The sequence below is a fragment of the Anabrus simplex genome, chromosome 1 (genome assembly GCF_040414725.1).
Source record: "Anabrus simplex isolate iqAnaSimp1 chromosome 1, ASM4041472v1, whole genome shotgun sequence".
NCBI lineage: Eukaryota > Metazoa > Arthropoda > Insecta > Orthoptera > Tettigoniidae > Anabrus > Anabrus simplex.
In genome coordinates, this window is record NC_090265.1 from 1,094,811,656 (window position 1) to 1,094,832,059 (window position 20,404).

A 20,404-nucleotide genomic window follows, 5' to 3' on the forward strand; every position below is an offset into this window, starting at 1 on the left:
ATTTCCTTTCCCGTTGTCTACAGGATTACCTGAAACTTATGAAGGAGCATTAGATACATGACCAAATACTCCATATACCACACACAGTGATAAGAATTCACACTTGCCTTATCCAATCTAGTATAATTCCACATGCACACTTTTTTCTCATTACAAGTTCAACACTAACTCGTATCGCAAGTGATTTTACATTCCAGACGTATTTCGTATCTGTCCGTTTCAAATACCATACTAGAATTACATTTCACCATTCAGGCGCTTCACGCCTACACGCCAGTGTATGATCAAATATGCGTGGTGTACCAACACTAACCACTGGGCAATCTGCCTCCAGCAACCTTCACTTATTGAGGCACATAAATGACTGATCATAGGCTCTTCTTGTTCAAATTTTGTGCAATTCGTGTCTACGTAACGTGACAGCAAACTGTCACAATGTAAATATTTAATGATAAGGAAATTAGTAAGTCCAACTGGATACATCACCCTCTTAGAAATCCAGTTTTGTGTGTGTGTGTGTGTGTGTGTGTACTTGCCTGCACACGCGCGCGCACTCTGGACACCAATAGATGCTTTCTTCTTCGTGCAAACTACACATCTTCTGAGGTTTTCTCTTCTCAGTAGTGTTGTTTATTTTTTTTAATGATGGAGTTTCTCCCCTTGGGTCATTTTTGTGGTGGATTGATGCAATGGTATGCCAGCTGATAGTGCAGGTAGAAGTTGTTTGCTTTTCTGTATCAGGGCTTTTATAAAGTCTGGTCAGTAGATTAGGTGCTCATGTTGTGAATTCTTTGTACTGTTCTACACTTCTGTTGGGAGCTCATTCACCCATTTTTGTAGACTCATCTCATGAATCAACAGGTGTCCATGACAAAATTCAGGGAACTCAATTGTCAAAAATTACCATTGTTTCGCCCCAGTGCGGCATGGGCTCATCATTTGGATACCGCACCTTCCGAAGACACTGGCCGGCTAGCACGCCGGTAGCAGTACCACTGCAAGCTATCTTGTGACAAGCACAAATGTTGTGCCAATGTACTAGGGGAGAATTACATCTCCACTTGCTATATATGCCCTCCCAGGCTAATATGACCAAAAGCTAAATAAAATTCAGAAAACTCGGTTGTCAAAAGTTTACCACTGTTTCGCCCCAGTGCGGCATGTGTTTATCAGTTGGATACCACACCTTCCCAAGACACTGGCTGGTTAGCACACCAGTAGCGACACCACTGCAAGCTATCCTGTGATAAGCACAAATGCTACCAGCTCGCTATCTTCATTGCCTACTTGATAACTATACCTAATCATCCTTACGAACACAATCATCACCACTTGACTGTCTCTCACCATACTAAAATTTTCATATTGGTTCCATATTGACGTCACTAAACATATACAATTAAGGATCCACATGGTGGACTGCTGCAGAAGTAGTGTCGTTCAACTGTTTTCCGTATCACTATGGTAGACTGCTGGGGAAGTTTGGCCTTGGAGGTTTCTCATAGCTGACTTCAGAGTCTATAGTTACGGCTATGATCACCAGATGACTGGAGTAACCAGTTTGAAGATGAAAGCAATGTGTCCGGTATGTTACTTCGCTCCTAGTTGCTCCCCTGTGCTGACGTGCTTGTGCTTCTCGATTTACCTTTCAATTGCTTTTAAATTGTGAAAGGCCTGAGTGACAGAGGAAAGATATACTGCGGGGGAAGCTCTTGCTCTCATAAAGGGTAGTGACTTTGAAGAAGATGGTGATGATAGTGATTTATCATCTGATTCTGGTGACAGAATGACTTCAATCACACCTTCTAATTCAATTTTTATTTCACCATCATCTAAAAGGTTGGCCTACTTCCGACAATTTGACTGAAGATGAAGATAGTGAGAATGGAGACCAGGTGCCTGAACCACAGAGCAGAAAACTAAATTGGAAAAAGAAGAAACCTGAATCCGAAGAAACATAATTTCGATGTAGCTAATTCCGGACTGAAAAGTTTAGTGGACAATGCTAGACGTCACCTGATAGAAATTATTAGTGCATGTTTCATCCACCTAGTGACCATATTCAGCTACATGATGTAAGTCTTTTTCTTCTGTGAATCTGTCTTGAGACAGGTATCAACTGGACATCCTCCACGATTCTCTGTCCTGAGCATCTTGCTTCAGTTTATGACAAGTACTAAACCATTATACATTTAGATTAGTGAAAGGAGAACAGTGGGTATTAAATTATCCACTAATGCATGACCCCTTAAAATTGTGAAATGAATCACCAAATTAAAATACATGAAATAGAAAGTACATCTATTGAGTCATAAGGGATCAAATATTTTTTTGCGTGGCAAACTATTCACATGAAAGTCTTAAAATTATTTGTTGATATGTGAATACACAGTGTCTTGATATAATGGGAAACCAAACTGAACGTGTCTCCTGTAACAGTGTGCATAAGAAACATTAAAATTAGAGGTAAACATCCTCCTATAGCGTGGATCAGTCTATTTTTTATTGCAGTGGGCTTCAAAAGAGAACCATTGAACCTTTTAACCTTTAAGATCTTGCAAACTGATAACATATAATATGTGAAAGATGTGTAATGTTCCCCACTGGCAGCGTTGCCAACCTTCGAGATGGTTAGGATCGTACAATAACCCCAAAAAGATCGTATTTTTTTAAAAAGAGGGGATCGTACAACTTAAAATAACCATTAAAATATTCGCTCTTTACAGATGCAAAAACTCACTTACGCAGCCGCTTGCTTTTCAGGAAGCTGACTGGTACAATTCGTTATTAATAATATGAGATTTCTGAAAAGTCGAGTACCAGTACCTCTGGTTTGGGCTGCATGTAAACTCCAAGTTCTGCAGAGTACGTAAAACATACAGCTAAGTGTTATGCTGCCTTAACTCCACATTTAAACAGGTTAGGATGGAAAATAATACACGTCATTGTGTTAATATGTAAGATTCAGTAACAAGGATACAAAAATAAATCTTATGTAGATTACTTTACAAAAGAAAATATTTATAAAATCCTCCTATCAATACAAGTCAAGTCATCTGTTAGATGAAGCAAAGTCTATACATGTTTCAGCCTAATCTCAAGGCCATCTTCAGTAGTAAAACAATGATTACATTATATACAAACAAATTAAAAATCGTATATAATGTAATCATTGTTTTACTACTGAAGATGGCCTTGATATTAGGCTGAAACATGTATAGACTTTGCTTCATCTAACAGATGACTTGACTTGTATTGATAGGAGGATTTTATAGATCTTTTCTTTTGTAAAGTGATAACCATCAATACAGAATGAGATTCATAACTTGCAACTATGTAGATTACTCAAGAATAGGAGAATTTGTAAAGAAGTAGTAAAGTCACTTCATAGCTGGAAATCGTCATCATCTTCTTCTATGGAATATCCAGGCACATTCGCAGCAGAAGTTTCTGAAGTACCCGAACATGAGCTTGCTGGTTGATTATACCAGTGTGCTTTAATCATCCTTCTGAGCATGTCAGATGGTTTGAAATCTTTACCCATCCCACTGACTTGAACACACTTGCTGGCCAGCAAGCATCCATTCACTGTAGAAGTAATTCGCCTATTCCTATTTCTTGACTTTAGTCGGATTAATTTTGCTGAATATTTGTTCACAATCAGCATTCAAGTGATGGAGTGACAAAACAGAGAGTGAAAATTTTCGAAGTGCGGGAAACTTACATTACCGAACGTGTATTTCGTCTCCTGTAACTTAGCCCAAAATTCATTTACTTCAGAGCAGACTTTAATATCATCGTTGATGTTGACAGACGGTAAGTTCCTCCATTCATCCTCAATCTGCTGAAGGCGAATGCCATAATCTACAGGTGCACGACCGAGAAGTAACTCAGAAAGGAAAGAGCCCACTCTTGGGAATCTCATTATTCGAAAAGCCTCTCCTTCTCTTTCCAACTTGTCATGTATGACAGAACATAACTAGCACAAATAAAAGAAGGAACAAAAATCTATGCATTTTAAAAAGAAAACGAGACAAAATCTGCAATACGTCAAAATATCGTACAATAGGTGTACGATCCGCGGGTTGGATCGTACACCAGTACACAGCATCGAATTATCGTACATGTACGATCCAGATCGCACTGTTTTCAACGCTGCCCACTGGCCCCGTTGGAAGTGCTCAAGCTGGTCTGCAGCCTTGTTTGTATGTGACCAGTTTTTACTACTCAATAGATGTACTTTCTATTTCATGTATTTTAATATGGTGGTTCATTCCACAATTTGAATGGGTCGTGCATCAGTTACCCTATGGATATTTTAATTCCCATTGTTCTCTTTTTAATAATCTAAATGTGATAATGGTTTAGAACTTATGTCGTGCTGCTGAAGATGTCCACTAGGTGGATGAACATGTACAAATAATTTCTATCAGGTGATGTCAATAGTGCATTGAATTGGTGGATTGTTATCAATTACGTGTGTCTCACCAGGCGAGCTGGCCATCCGGTTAGGGGCATGCAGCTCTGAGGTTGCATCTGGGAGATAGTAGGTTTGAACCCCACTGTCGGCAGCCCTGAGATGGTTTTCCATGGTTTCCGTTTTTCACACCAGGCAAATGCTGGGGCTGTACCTTAATTAAGGCCACATCCCCTTCCTTCCTTCCTTCCTTCCTTCCTTCCTTCCTTCCTTCCCACTCCTAGGTCTTCCCTATCCCATCATCGCCATAAGTCCTATGTGGGTCGGTGCGATGTAAAACAAATTGTGTAAAAAAAAAAAAAAAAAATTGACTGTCTCGTTACTACTTCCAGGGTAATGTCTTCACTAAACATTTCTCAGATAAGTGTAAACTTTGCGACATGTCTGCCACGCTGGTCATTGTCAGCTAACTGTAGAGCGTCAAAGTAAACTTGCTGAAATAACTTCTGTCATGTGCTACCCAATGACACAATACCATTGGAAGAAGTCTCACTGCAAGGGGACAGCCTATGCTTCGAACTGGACTAATAGTTCTCATGGACAGCTAACAGATGGCAAGAAAGTGAACATTTCCTACACAGCTATTAGGCTCCATATATGTGTACATCAAACCACCCTTGAGAATGACTGGTGGGTCTGTACAAATGTGTTAAACCAGCCCGAGAGGCTAAGGCAGTGACATTAATGATAAGTTTGTCACGGTATTGATTGCTTTTCTCCACTTGGATATCTCACTATCACTTGGTCCATCTCTGTGATATCCTGGCTTTTGGTCCAAGGGGTCCTGGGTTTGATTTCCAGCTGGATCAGGGATTTTTAACCTTGAATGTTTAATTTCTCCGGCTCGGGGTGAGAGAGAGAGTGGTGGAGGTGGTACAACGTAAGATTTCTTCCTTTTACGGCCCCATCCTCACAGATACGCAGGTCACCAATGGGCATCAACTTGAAATATGTACACCGGGCTACTCCGAAGGTCGTACACACACACACACACACACACACACACACACACACACACACAAAGAAACCACATAGAGCAAGGTTCTAACATCCCACAATCCCATACTCATTATTTTATTTAAATTTATGATGCAAGGGATGACCCGCAGGGTGCAGTTGCCCAGCCAGACAGTAGTATGACTTCCAAAACTTAGCTTACATTTTCTAGGAGGTTCTTCATTTGGGATGGCTATCGATGATCCTAAATAGGGCTATCAAGAATGTAGTGTATGGGTAGTCGCAAAATTTCAGAAAAACAGCCATCTCACGTCTGCTGGCAGGGTACAGGTCCAGATCAGAAGCTTGCAGTTTCACTCGAAACCTGCTCCCTCTATACTTATCCCATCACCATTGGATATGATGTGGAAACAAAGAAGGAGAAATTGAAAGCAGGAAAATGGGGCTAGTGAACATCTAAACTGCAGTGGGCTGCTACAGACTCGAAAGTATTACCTAATTGTACTTTACCAGTCTGGCCTGACCTCTTCAGCATGTACAGCCTTCGAGAAACAAATAATGAAGAGATTCTTCTCTGCCTGTTTCAGTGTTAGGCCTAACGGAGTGATGGGTTTCAGTGCATTTCCTGCACTGAGGGGAAACCATCACACAACTGAAGGAAACTCATTTGCTTTCAAGTTATTTGCCCCATTTGGGAGTTGACTTCTTTACCATTGCTTTAATCCTGTGTTGAGTCACTGGCTGTGTGGTATACTCCAATAGCATAGCAAAATACCACTGCCAGACATTAATACCATGTTAAAATGAGACAAAAAAGGACAAGAATATGTGGAATATACAGAATACATCAGCGATAGGATGATGATGATGATGATGATGATGAGACTCCCGTTTGAAAATGGCATGAAAGATCTATTTCAGTTGTATGCCCCACAAACTGGTTGCATAGATGAACATCTAGAGGACTTCTTAAAGGAAGTGGAGAGACAGATAGAAGATAAGGAAGTGCTATTTATGGGAGATCTAAATGCACAAGTTGGAATGGAAAGACAAGGAAAGGAAGATGATGTAGGACCCTTTAGATATGGAAATGTACATCCAGAAGGTGAGTTGTTGGAGGATTTTTGCATGAGGAATCAAATGATTGTTGGAAACACCTGATTTAGGAAGAAGAGTCAGAAGATTACAAGGTATGGTTGGCGAGACAGACAAACAAAGACCATGATTGATTATATAATCATAGAGAAAGAACACCGGAAGAACCTTTTAGATGTAACAGCCATGCCTGAAGAAGCCTTTGGTGGAGATCATAGAGCAGTGATAGGAAAATTGAAAGTTGGAAAGATTGAAAAAACCCCATTAAAAGGAAAGAAAAGAATTAAAGTATGGAAGTTGAAGGAGAAAAGCATACAAGAAGAATCTCAAAGGGAAATAATACACTTGGTACCCAGGACAGAGGTGGGGAATGTTGAAGATGAGTGGAAAAGATTTAAGGAAGCACTGGTTGGATGTGCAGAAAAGGTATGTAGTAGAACATCAGCAAATGTGAAAGATAAAGAGACACAATGGTGGAATGATAAGTTAAAGATTAAAGTGAAGGAAAAGAAAATGGCATGGAAAACATAGAAAACATCTAGGACTGAAGAAAGTAGAAGAAAATATGTGGAGGCAAAGAATTTGGCCAAGAAAGTAGTGGGCCTTATTCACACAGAAATTGAGAGATGATATGCAGGGCAGCAAGAAATTACTGTATGGCATCTTAAGAAACAAAAAGAGAGATCAAGTAAACACCAGATTTGTGAAGGATGAAGGTGGCATAATATTAACAAAGCCAGAAGAAATAAGAAATAGATGGAGAGAGTATTTTCAGAAGCTGCTGAACATAGGAACGGATGAGTCATTCAATGGACGACCAAGAAAGGCAATTAGTTGATGAAGAAATAGATAAAGAAATTACAATGAATGAAATTGAAATGGCAGTAAGAAAGATGAAGAATGGAAAAACTGCTGGAATAGATGAAATTTCAGAGGAGATGATAAAGGCAGCTGAAGCTGTAGGCCTGCAGTGGACATATCGGGTTCTCAGGAATGTCGGGGAGAATAAGGAGGTCCCTGAGGATTGGCAAAAAGGAATAATCATCCCAATTTTCAAGAAAGGAGATAAGAAAGTTGTGAAGAACTACAGGGGAATTACTCTAATATCCCATATTGCTAGGATAATGGAAAGGATACTGGAAAGTAGAATAAGGTTGAGGGTTGAGAATCAGATACAGGAAAATCAGTTTGGTTTCAGAAGTAGAAGGTCAACAATAGAGCCCAATTTCATTATGAGACAACTAATGGAAAAGCAATGGGAGTACGGAAATGATATGGTGATGACATTCATTGACATTGAAAAGGCATATGACAGTGTCCCCAGGACGAAAATTTGGGACAGTCTGGTGCAGAAAGGAATTGGACAGGGATTAATAAAAATGATCATGGCATTGTATAAGGAATGTTGTAGTTGCGTGCAAACACAAGTTGGCAGGACAAGTTGGTTCAAAATAACTAGTGGGCTGGGACAGGGAAGTGTTCTATCACCAATCCTGTTTACAATAGTAATGGATGACATCATGAGAACAGCAAAAGCAGCATATGGAGGAAGAGAAATGAACATGCTGTTATTTGCAGATGATATTGTGATTTGGGGAGAAGACGACAGGAAGGTTCAAGAACAGTTGAATGTGGTGAATGGGAAGATCGAAGAATGTGGATTGAAAATAAGTGTAGAAAAGAGTAAAACTCTTGTTATGACTAGAGGGGAGAAAGAAGGGAAAGGTCAGATTAGACTTGCAGACAAGCCCCTGGAAGTAGTGGAAACGTTCAAATACCTGGGGAGTGAATTAATGGAGAATGCTCGACTGGATGCTGAGATTAATAAGAGGATTCAAGCTGGAAGTTGTTTCTATCATAGTGTAAGAAACGTGTTATGGGACAAAGATGTGCCAATGGAAGCAAAGGATACTATGTACAAGATGTATTATGTACCCATAACAACTTACGGAGCAGAAACTTGGACAATGACAAAGAAGGATGAGAGTCGAATACAGGCAGCCGAAATGAAGTTCTTGAGGAGTATGATACAGAAGAGTAGAAGAGACAAATAAGGAATGAGAAAATCCAGGAAGAAATTGGAGTGGAAAAAATGAATGATAGAATAGAGAAGAGCCGACTAAGATGGTTTGGACACACAAAGCGAATGAGTGATGAAAGAATGCCAAAAAAGGTGATGGAAATGCAAATCCAAGGAAGGAGAGGCCTTGGACGACCACGATTGAGATGGAAGGATACAATCCAACCCAGTATTATAGAAAGAAACCTGGACTGGGACACAGTGTTGGAGGAGGAGTGGTGGAAAGACCAAAGAAAGTGGAGAGCAACCATATTTGCCCCTACCCGGCTACAGCTGGATAAAGGGAAATGATGATGATGATGATGATGATTTGGCATTTTGTAAAAATCGGCAGCAAGTTGAACTACAAGTTAATCTAGGTAAATGCATGTTTTGAACAATGCAAATTAAGGCACATAATATGTAGAGATTCAGTAAAATGGAACAGTTTTACAAAGTCCAATTCAAGTGCCATTGTGGATTGCCATTGGTTATAAAAAAAATAATAAAAAAATATTTTAATAAACCACAGTGTTTCATTGACTGGACATTTGGTGCTCAGTTCACTAGCTACAATATTTCAATGACATAATATCACATGGCATGCAATTACAGAAAGTACTGGCGTTGATCTACAAGGATGAGCAAATTGTAAAAAAATCTGGCATCAATTTCGGCAAAGGAGATAGCCAAGGATGTTTTTAATATGGATGAAACTGCATGATTCTCCAGTATTCAAATGAAGATTATTATTATTATTATTATTATTATTATTATTATTATTATTATTCCAGGGATTCTGTGGAACGCAGAGGTGAGAGTGCGGGCTTGAATGGGTGGATAGAGAAAAGATCAAATTTTAATTAAAAACTTTAAAATTAGTAATTTTATTTCTTCCCTTTGTATTTTTTTCTTTTCTTTTCAAATTTTGAACTTTGCTAAGCAATAACAAATAATCAGGTACAAAAGTAAGCTCGAAAAACAACGTTAGAAAGGTCTAGAACACTCAGACAATATGATTTAACAACCTGAGATTGAAGCTCCCTAGTTACAATTTTAACAGGAGCACCACTTTTAGTCCTGAGCTCCAAAATTTACAACAGTAGGAAGAGCGTCTTCGCTCCACACAATTTCTCTCTTGGAGACTATTCTCCAAAATTTACAAGTTCAAGGCCTCTTAAAGGTACAATCTACCTTTTACCAAAAACAAACGGTATTCACTCTCTTATCTGCTCAACAGTCGAATTTACATGGAAATAAAATAATAGTAGGATACTTTAACAGGGGTAATTAATACCCATTCTACTTGGCCTTAGTGAAAAAAATAAAATGTTAACGTTATTGGCCGAAAATCAAAGTGTTAGGAGGCAAACTCTTGCACTCCTTTGAAATTCACCAGAACATCATTATTAAAACCCTATGTGGGCTTATGGCCCGACGTTATGTAGGCTAAGCCTATGCTACGGAGGTGACTAGATGGAGAGAAATTTATAAGTTACAAAATTATGAGATAGGTTTTAAAGATTACAAATCATAGTCACCTCAATACCAAGTTCAAGGGGAATATAAGAGGGTTCCCACTCTTTATTCCCTAATTTAAATTAAGATCTTAAACCAGATGTAGAATTTACATGGCTAGATTACCTTAAGAAGGAATTTTGAACCTTTCCCTCGAATTAACTTTCCGAGACTATTACATGATTAAAACATGTCTGCCATTACCTTGAACTGGTGGGCCTTCCGGAGATGGATGGGGTAAGCCCTCCCCTGCCTCCTCTACTAACACACTGTACTGGTGGACTGGAGCGATCGAAAGACAACATGGCCCAAACGGTCCCAGCTTTTATAGCCGAGAGGAAGGTTCCAGATTTCTCTGGGCGGAAGCCCTGACACACCCACAATTTCCATTGGACAATCAAATAAGTATCAAAAATTTCTGATTGGTGGATTAAATAAATGTACAAAATTCCTTGTTGGCTACATTTTTTTTTTTTTTTTTTGCTTTACGTCGCACCGACACAGATAGGTATGGCGACGATGGGATGGGAACTGCCTAGGAAGTGGAAGGATGCGGCCGTGGCCTTAATTAAGGTACAGCCCCGGCATTTGCCTGGTGTGAAAATGGGAAACCACGGAAAACCATCTTCAGGGCTGCCGACAGTGGGGCTCGAACCCACGATCTCCCGATTACTGGATACTGGCCGCACTTAAGCGACTGCAGCTATCGATCTCGGTGGCTACAATATTAAGTCGGCAGGATGAGATAGAAGTGCTAGTAACCTTAGAACACCAAAAACAATCTATAAACAATTCAGTTTAGGAAACCTTGACACACACAATTGATTTTTAAAAAATGGTTCATCCTCACTGCAGAGGGCGCACGTATGTTGGTAGTAGAGACATCTGTTGATAAATGTTCCATCTTCTTCCAAAATGAGTTTCAATGTTCATGTTATATATGGCCTTCTAAAAGGCACTTATTTTAAATGCACGGGGTGGGTCTACCTACGGTACTATTTATTTATTTATTTATTTATTTATTTATTTATTTATTTATTTATTTATTTATTTATTTATTCCATGCAGGCTTGGACTTTTATGCAACTGCTAATATTTTGTTGTAAGCCATGGAACGTAGAGTTTTTTGTGAAATTCAAACCATTGGAATGTGGCTTTCCAATATGAAAATCTCAGTTGCATTGGACAAGATTCATACTGTTGCCACCTTGGTAAGAAGCTAATAACCATGCACTTGTATATTCACTTGCTGCAATTACCATTGAATAGTATAAGCAGTGTGCTTTCCCTGGTTCAAGGCATTATTTAGCCTGAAAATCCATATATGAAATTATTGTGTATCCAGAAGTGTATCCTAATCTAATGTCATAACGTGAAACTTAAATAATTGTTTCTGTTGTCACTGGAGTCACCTGGTTCATTTTGGTAATTGGTGAGATGTTTAATGACATATCGTCGTTTCTGGGACAAAACCTCCTATATGATAATATTTTTGGAGATATACTGACCCGTAGCACATACATTATGAAGGGAGAGAATGCCTTGACAATATTCACGCAATATTGCACCTTAGATGACAAAACCTTACCGGCTAAAGTTCTAAGCAAAAATATTTCTCATAGGTGGTTTGTCCCGGCAGCGACGATATGTTCTTCCTTAAGTTGCATGATTTCTCAGGTAAAAATTCCACCGTAGAATCCCCTGGGATTTGAACCTTGGCTATCCGAGTAGAAAGCTGGGACTAACCTCCACACTAATCATGTTGCTGATTTAGGAATGGGAGCGTGTATCGTTGTTCGTAATTTATAGAGTTGAGAATCCTTATTATTGTTCAGAATTCAAAAATTTTTATTATTGTTTTATCATGAATTATGTGGAAGAAACAGACTGTTATTGGGGTGGCTAATGAGGAGTAAGCAGAGTTACAGCACCAACTGTCAGTGTTAGAAAATATCTCTTGGAACACAGCTCTGTGAGGGAGAGAAAGTGATAGCACAAATAAGATAGCGCAAGTCTCGTGCAATCATCATCATCACTAGTTTAGATTTCCTGTCGGTGGCCTGGGTAATGTTGATAGGCCTCCCCACTCTCCTCTGTTTATTAAGTCCTCTGCCCTTCCCTTAGCTGCAACGGCTGTGTTGACCATATCCATCTAGCAGGTTCTAGGACCTCTCTTTCCAAGTACACTAATGCTGTCCTTGTTGATTTCATCCTCATCATGTGTCTGAACCACCATATTCTCGATGTACTGACTCTGTCTAGTAGCCTAGAAATGTCTTTGCCGGGCTGAGTGGCTCAAACGGTTGAGGCGTTGACCTTCTCACCCCAACTTGGCAGGTTCAATCCCGGCCTAGTCCGGTGGTATTTGAAGGTGCTCAAATACGTCAGCCTCGTGTCGGTAGATTTACTGGCATGTAAAAGAACTTCTGCGGGACTAAATTCCAGCACCTCGGCATCTCCGAAAACCGTAAAAGTAGTAAAGCAAACAACATTATTATTAGAAATGTCTTAACCCAAGCTTTCTGCCTCACCTCCTCATTTCCTACAGTAACTTGTCAGTCCTGGTCTTTTAGATTGTGGACACTGGAGGCTTCTCTGATGCCTGCAGTTGTGGTGAGTCTCTCTTCGTGAGGGGGTACGTTTCAATACCGTAGGTCAAGATCGGTATGAAGTAGCTGTCGAACATTGTTAATTTTGCTTCTTTTCTAATCTTAACATCGCAGTGAAGGGTCCTTACATTTTGGTATTAGAGGGAACTCTTTTGCACCCTGTTGATGAGCTCTCCTGTGGCTAAGTTGTCTCTGGGGACTGTACTGTTGTGGTAGGTGAAACTGTCCACACTCTCTAATAGGTGGTCTGTTAGTTTGTTGCTTATATCAGTTCTGGACAATGTGATAAACAATGGCTGTGCAGACAAAACAAAACAGCACTGTAGCAGTTACCATGTTTTTCTGTATGCTATTCAGAGTTCAGGACAAAATTACATAATTCTATTTCCTGTTTCTTGTCCTGATCATTAAAAAAATAATGGATTTTCATATTTTTGCTTCTGCTGTATATCGAAAAGTACGGTCATCTAAAAAGTTGTCTAAAGTTTGCGGGGTTGGTCGAGAACTCAGTGAAGTTAAAGTGACAATTGAAGACCTCAGGGGGAAAATAGTGATAACCCTCAAATTTTAAAATTTTCAGTTTTTGGTAGTGAACAGTTCTATCTAACATGAGGTTTCATTTTTATCAAGAATGTAGTTGATTTAATGAGAGATGGCAGCACAATTCAGCTTCATTTTTATAACAAGCCACATGTCTCTGCAGTAAACAATGACAACCCACATTTCCAAGATGGCGGATCATGTTTCTAATGATGTACTTTCTGCCAAAAAAGATTGTAATTTATTGTACAAAAACAATGAAGTTGAGAAGTTTATAGATGGAGATGGCAGTTCAAAGGATCAGGAATATGTTGAAACCCAGGAATATTATGGAAGTTCATCTCGAAGTAGTGAACAAGTACATTTTCGAGATGGCTAGCAGCTTTGTTTAGCATGTGGTTTTGAGTGTGGGTTATAACTATTTACATGCTGTGATATAAAATACATTTTGCAAAAGTATTAGCATTAGTATTCATTATTATTATTATGAAATCATGCTAACCCATACTATTAACTATTGTCATTATACAGAAATTTTATAAACATAACCGCTCTTTATACGTCCTTTATGTGACTTTGTGGGTTGTAACTTTTTACACTTGTTGATGTACCAGAACTATGCAGGTTACAATAATTAGTTTACCTGTTATTTTCTTTAAAATAATTGGGTAACTGCATTATATGACATTTAAAAAACTTAAGGAAATCTCTAACATGTCGGGGTGGGTAGCTTAGGCGGTCGAGCGCTAGCTTTCTGACCTCAAGGTAGGGGGTTCAATCTAGGCTTAGTGCGGTGGTATTGGAAGGCGCTCAGATACGTCGGCTTCATGTCGGCAGATTTACCAGTACAGTAAAATCTCCTGCGGAACAAAAATTCAGCTTCTCGGTGTATCCAAAAGCAGTAAAAGTAGTTAGTGATATGTAAATGCAATAACATTATATTAAATTATTTTTCTTTAACTTAATTAATTTTATTAAACATAAGTCTACATTCAGAATTTTTCTTCCTTTCCTAGGGCTGTAAGGAAAGTGCTTTAATGAGTACCACCAGTATACTCTGAATTTGATGGTAGTTTGAAGTGCAGTGGTACAAACAGTACAGAAATGTTCATTGATGAGGATGATGATGAGTATTAGATAAGTCCAGTTGAGAGTGAGAAAGACTACTTAACTGACATTAATCAAAGTATTTTATTATTGTAATTGTGTTACTAACTTGTTTCTTTGTGTACGTATTTTCGTATATTTCACAGAGATGTTTTCTTGTATTGTAAATTGTTCACTACTTTATCCACATTACATGTAAATAATTATAACCCTCAAATTGATAGGAACATTCAGTGTTTAATATACTCTAATACCCTATAATACTGGTTTTTTTATGCATTTTTCTCCCTATGTTGTAAAGAAGGACTACATGTACAACTGATGTGAGTAATTTGTTTCAAAGATCAAAAATATTAGCAGTAAATATTTTTTGAAAATTAATTTCATTATATCTCAGAACTTACAAAATGAGGGTTATCACTATTTTTCCCCGAGGTCTTCAATTAGTCTCCTATGAATCTTGTACAGCCTTGACTCTTGTTTGCCTCTACGTTATGATAAGTAGCAAGCATCTCACACACATGAAATTACTTATTGGATTGAGAGAGTGAGTGCTCAGTTGGAACATTATTCTTTGTTATTTTGTTTACTCCATGATAGTTTTATTGCTGTGGTATTAACCAGATTTGTTAATTATGTGGGTTTTTTTTGCTATTTCTAGGATGGTAGATGTGGGCGGTCAGCGATCAGAAAGAAGAAAATGGATTCACTGCTTTGAAAACGTCACATCTATTATCTTCTTAGTCGCATTAAGTGAATACGATCAAATTTTGTTCGAGTCTGAAAATGAGGTGAGTCTATTCATGTTCATAAATTTTGAAGGAGGTGGTGGTAGAAGTATGATATAGGTGAAATAAGCGATTGCGTGTCATCTGTTGATATCGTAAACAATTATCATTATCGTAGCTCAGTAAGTTATCTGGATCTCAGGAATGGCAACCTATGTTTAATGCCCAGCACCCTTCAAAGGGATTTGATCTACCATGGAGAATTTGGGTTGCCCTCAACAGAGTCCTAACAAGTCATAGACATTGTGGCTCTTTACTGCATCAATGGGACATGCGATCTTCCCCTGGTTGTGTTTGTGGTGATGCAAATAAGATGATTCAACATATTGTTACAGATTGTCCAAAGAGGCCATTTTCAGATGTGAGAGCTACTGAATGGGCTTTACAGTGGCTGGACAGCTTTGATCTCCCCAGTGCTTTGCTGACTGTCAGTTTATGGTAAAAGGCCTCTTCCGTAATCTTCCATCCATCTTGTCTTTCAGTAACTTCTCCCATTCCAGGTTTCTCGTGGCTATTTCCTTTCACACGGGCTTCATCCATCTGTCTTTAGGTCCGCTTCTCGGTCTCTCTTTTTTTTTTTTTCAGTACTTCTCTTTTGAAATCTTTGCTTTGCAGTGATGATTCTTGTTTTAAGAGGAAGTATAACTAGGCAACCATCCTCTTTCGAAATAGGGTTTAGTGTTCGGGTTGATGCATTCCTCATCAGGTGACCAAAGTATTTCAATCCTGACTCCTTTATTTCAGCCCTGGCCTAATTGGAGGCAGACTGATTCATTTCTGATACCTGACCTGAAAAACTTAATTTCTGTTGCATGTATCCATCTCTCGTGCCTTCTAGTCATTATAGTAGCATCTACCTAGTTCATAGATTAGGATGGGAAGTAGGTAGGCTTTATACAATGACCAGCTTCCTGGGGGAAGCTTTTGTTCGATAGAAGCTGTAGAACAGAACCGTAGAAGTTTGCAGACTCTTCAACCCTACTATAAATTTCTTGGATAAATCTGTTATCTGCTGTCAAAAGGCTGCCAAGATATATAAATTGCAGGGCTGTTTTAATGTCATGCTGTCATGGTTTCAGCTTGACAGTTTTGCTCTCTGCTCATCACCAAGCTTACGGTTTATGTTTGGCTGATTTAAAATTCAAACCTGTCAGATCTTTCCTTCCACTGATTGTCATCATCAAAGTTCATCGTCACACTTGCCCTGTATCGTGAAATCATCTGTTAACACTATTGCATTTAAGTTCATGTCTTCCTTCTGACTAACTTGATGATTTCTTCCATAATGTTTATGAATAGCAAAGGAGACAGGTAATTCCAGTTCTAATCTTAAACTGCCTGATCTTGTAGCTTGTATTTGGACATGGTTTCTCAGTAGAGTTGATTAATTTGTACCACTATGTGCCTGTTCTCTGACTGTCAGATAAACAGCGAATTACGTAGGCTGCAGTTTTGAAAACTAGAGGTAAGGGTTATTCTGCCCCAAGGCAGGTCCGAACCTCCGCAGAGGTGTTCCTGAGTCGGAGTTTACATGCGGTAGGGTGGCCAGTTCCTTTCTGCTCCTCCATTCCCTTACCCCCCACCAACAGCGCGTGGCAACCCATCCAACTCCTGACCACGCCCAATGTTGCTTAACTTCGGAGATCTCACGGGATCCGGTATTTCAACACGGCTACGGCCGTTGGCTGAAAACTAGAAGTTAGGCCTAAATATTTTCTTGCGTACTACCAACTGATTTTAATGACGATATTGTTATGCGGAAAATGTAGTAACATTTTTATTGTGTTATTCCCCTGAAAGTGAGAGACTCCCTATTTTTGGTCCTTGTTCCCTCTCTCCTGATTGCAAAGACTTACCTCCCGATTTTGAGAACATATTTAGTGTTCCTGTATTTTCTGAAATTCCCAGGTTTTTCCTTGTTCTTTAAGTAGCTGGAATTTCCACATAGCAGTGCTGACTGTGAGACTATTTTTTAGCATATTTAAAAACTCAATTCAGATCAATGATTCCCGAAAAAGAATTCTGGAAAAAATTAAAACCTGTTCAACAAGGCCAGTGCTTTGAGCATAAACCTAGTTCAGAAATTTATGAAGAGGCCTAAGGCAGGTACAATGAAGAGTCGTGTTCTAAAGCTCAGATTTGTGCAGTATTTATAAAATACATGCAATATTTTAGAATTTATAAATTAATAATAGAAATGACATAATAATTGAGTAGTATAATGTTATAAATATTCTTCAAAGTTTACGTCATAAGTGATGTCATAACATGTCGGGGTATGCCTCTTCCCCCCCTCTCCACAACTCCTGATCTTTTTACTTTTGAAAGTTTGCATTGGTAATAAGACTGCTGAAAATATAGTGAAATTTAGCGTGGTGGTATACGTGTTTCCTGGTGATTTTGTTGTTTAGCGCAATTCCTTTTGAAATTGTATTACTAGAGTCCAATATCAAACTCTTACTAAGCTATAATGTGGAAGTTCAGTTCAAAAACAGAATTCAGACGAAGAAATGTTGAAATTAATTATGCAACAAAACTCAGAAATTGTGGAAAAAAATAAAAAAAAAAAACTAAAAAATAACCTTGACGCAAAGGTTAAGATTCAGGTTATGTATCTTATCAAATAATTCCTACCACACGGTAAAATTTTGTTTTTTGTCTAATACTATTTATGAGGATGTGCGTTACAGCGAAAGTAATGTTTATATTCATAATTAATGCCACTGTATGCGGCTTAGGATTATTAATGTTGTTATTAATTCAATTTATTGTTGCTAATTTAATAAATAGTTAGTTTCTTTTTTCCAAGACAATATTAGAATTTAGTAACCGGCAAGCATTTATCTCCCTTTAGTGTAAATACTTGTTGTTATGAAGTCGAGGAAATATAACCTTAACGTCCTTATTCGACAGACGAATCGCCATGAACAACGTCGTATACCATTACTCCATCGCATTGCAGATAGATTTGGAATAGACCCCAAGCTTTTGACACGCACTCTAATGATTAGGAAATGTGTACTATCACCTCTAGTACCCTCACGACTCAATTTAGAAGGTAAAAAAATGTCGGGCTATTGGAACTCAAACCTATAAATAACTGCATGGCAGCATCAGACGATGTTGCCGTAAGGACTGTGGTTACCTAGGAAGCTTGCTGTTGAATTGCTTGTGTGCAACTCGTATAGTCAGTAGCAACAACTTGCTAGCTTGGGAAATCTTTAAAAATTCTGTGATAGGTGGATAGGTATTGTACCAGGAAAAGTTGTGGGCAAAGGGCATGAGTAGGACCTCAGGGAGTGGAACTGGGTTTTGGAGCCGATACAGAGAAGGATAGTCTCGCAGAGCGAATAATAGATGGTAAATAATTTTTTTTTTTCAAAACAATTTATTAATTTCTCACCCTGCGGTATGATTGTTGACTCAAAATTTATATTGAAATTAAATGTTGAAAATAATCTTCTTGAAAAAAAATGGCACAAATATCATTGGTTTCAAAGTCTTTCATATGTGTGAATTTCCACCTAAAGTCTTTTTAAACCTAAGCACACTTTTATAATGGTAAATGGATATGAGAAAAAAGTTTTCAGTTCTCAGTTCGTCAATCTCGTTATACAGCACACTTGAAATCCTACAGTCTTTCTACGAGAAATGAAATTGAAATTAAATTTATCACTTTTGAGAAATTATGAAAATTGTTCACACGCGACACTGAAGTTTCACTGTTCAAAATAAATGAAAAAGTTTAGTCAGTTTGTTACTCACTTATGACAAGAACTGTTGTTACCAAATGTCGAAAGATGGACATCTGGAATGTTCCATGTAGAATCAGGATCGGCGATGTTGACGTTCCCGATGAGGTGATGACAGCTGGAACTGTTGAGTTTCGCACACGAAAATTCATTTAGTGCGACTGGTTATCACTTACACTGTTGAACACTATTTATGGCGTATGAAGAATCACAGTCCTTTCTGTACTAAATACTATTTACAGTCGTTATTGAAACGTTCTTAATCACACAGTTCACACTTGAAGAAAAAAAAAAAAAGAAAGCAAGTCGATAAGCACAGTCTGTGAACACAGTCATTAAGTTAGATTTTCTGCTAATCCTGTTATATTAACTCAGAAAAGTTCTTACTTTTTCATTCAAAATATTGATGTGACGTGAATAAAGAAATATAATGCAATACTCGAGAAAGAAAAAAATAAGTTCTGGTGATTCTTAAGTATTAGGCTCTGTAGAAGTTTAATGTTACTTGACGTTGCCTAAGTCCACACGTAATGAAATAGTTAATATTTGTACTCCAATAAGTTCACTCGTGTTACAGTCTTAAATGTCTTTTTAGGATTATTTTGTAATCGCGACGCGACATACTAACTGCAGTGCGACGTCCTTTATCGGCGATAGAATTTCGCGTTCTGGAGATACGACGACAGTACTTCTACCGTGACTGCGCGAACATACTGTACGCGGGCCGGTCTCTTCACTATCTCACTCACACAGTTGTCTGCTTGTCCTTGTACGGTACTGTACTGTACTGCACTGGTTTGCGGGCTATCTGGCCTTGACATATATAGATACCAGCGCAGGGAGGGGTGGCAGCTCTCTCTCGGCCATGTGACCGTAATTACGTAATTTCGTTGAGACTTTAAATTGTTATAACTCAACAACCGTTTGATGAATTAATTTGAAATTTACAGGGATTAACTTTTATGATGTTTGCTATAATTCAGCGTTTGTCCCGTTGAAATTGGTTAAGGTGTTAAAAAGCTGTTAAAAGAAAAATTCTTTCGAGAAATATCTCTAGGGGAGGTGAGCTTCGAGCGACAGGTGACGTCACTTGACTCCGCCTAGCGTACTCGTAGGGTCTGGCACATACTGGAACATTCTTTACATGGATGTTCGTACGTCGGTCGGATCTTTAATGCTGGAAATAACATTTCTTTCAATTAATATGGACCAGGACCTAGGCCTTCCTGGTACATCTTCCCCTTGGTTGGACGAAAAGAAAATACGCAGGATTTTCTTTTCCAGGCTTTACTCTTCCTGTGGTACATATTGTTTTAAATTGGCTGAGTTATAAATACCCTCGAAAGTGCCGTCCAATTCTAATACTGCCGTTAGGCTTACGTACTATGGCCAATGGATTCAAGTACTTAGTTACGCAAGGCGAAATTATCCCATCATCTGTCATTTTATGAATTAAGTTACGAACTTCTTCTCGATATTTCTCGGGTATGGGATATGGTTTC

The 20,404-nt window shown here is 38.6% G+C and overlaps 1 protein-coding gene across 7 annotated transcripts in view; it reads left to right on the forward strand.

The window, feature by feature from the left end:
- Galphaq (G protein alpha q subunit) overlaps positions 1-20,404 on the forward strand; it is a 395,971-nt gene that overhangs the window by 206,833 nt on the left and 168,734 nt on the right. For all 7 annotated transcript variants that reach the window (XM_067137250.2, XM_067137254.2, XM_067137253.2 and 4 more), the window contains one exon: positions 15,024-15,153. In XM_067137250.2, coding sequence (XP_066993351.1) covers positions 15,024-15,153 — 130 coding nt within the window. The remainder of the gene's footprint in view (positions 1-15,023; positions 15,154-20,404) is intronic.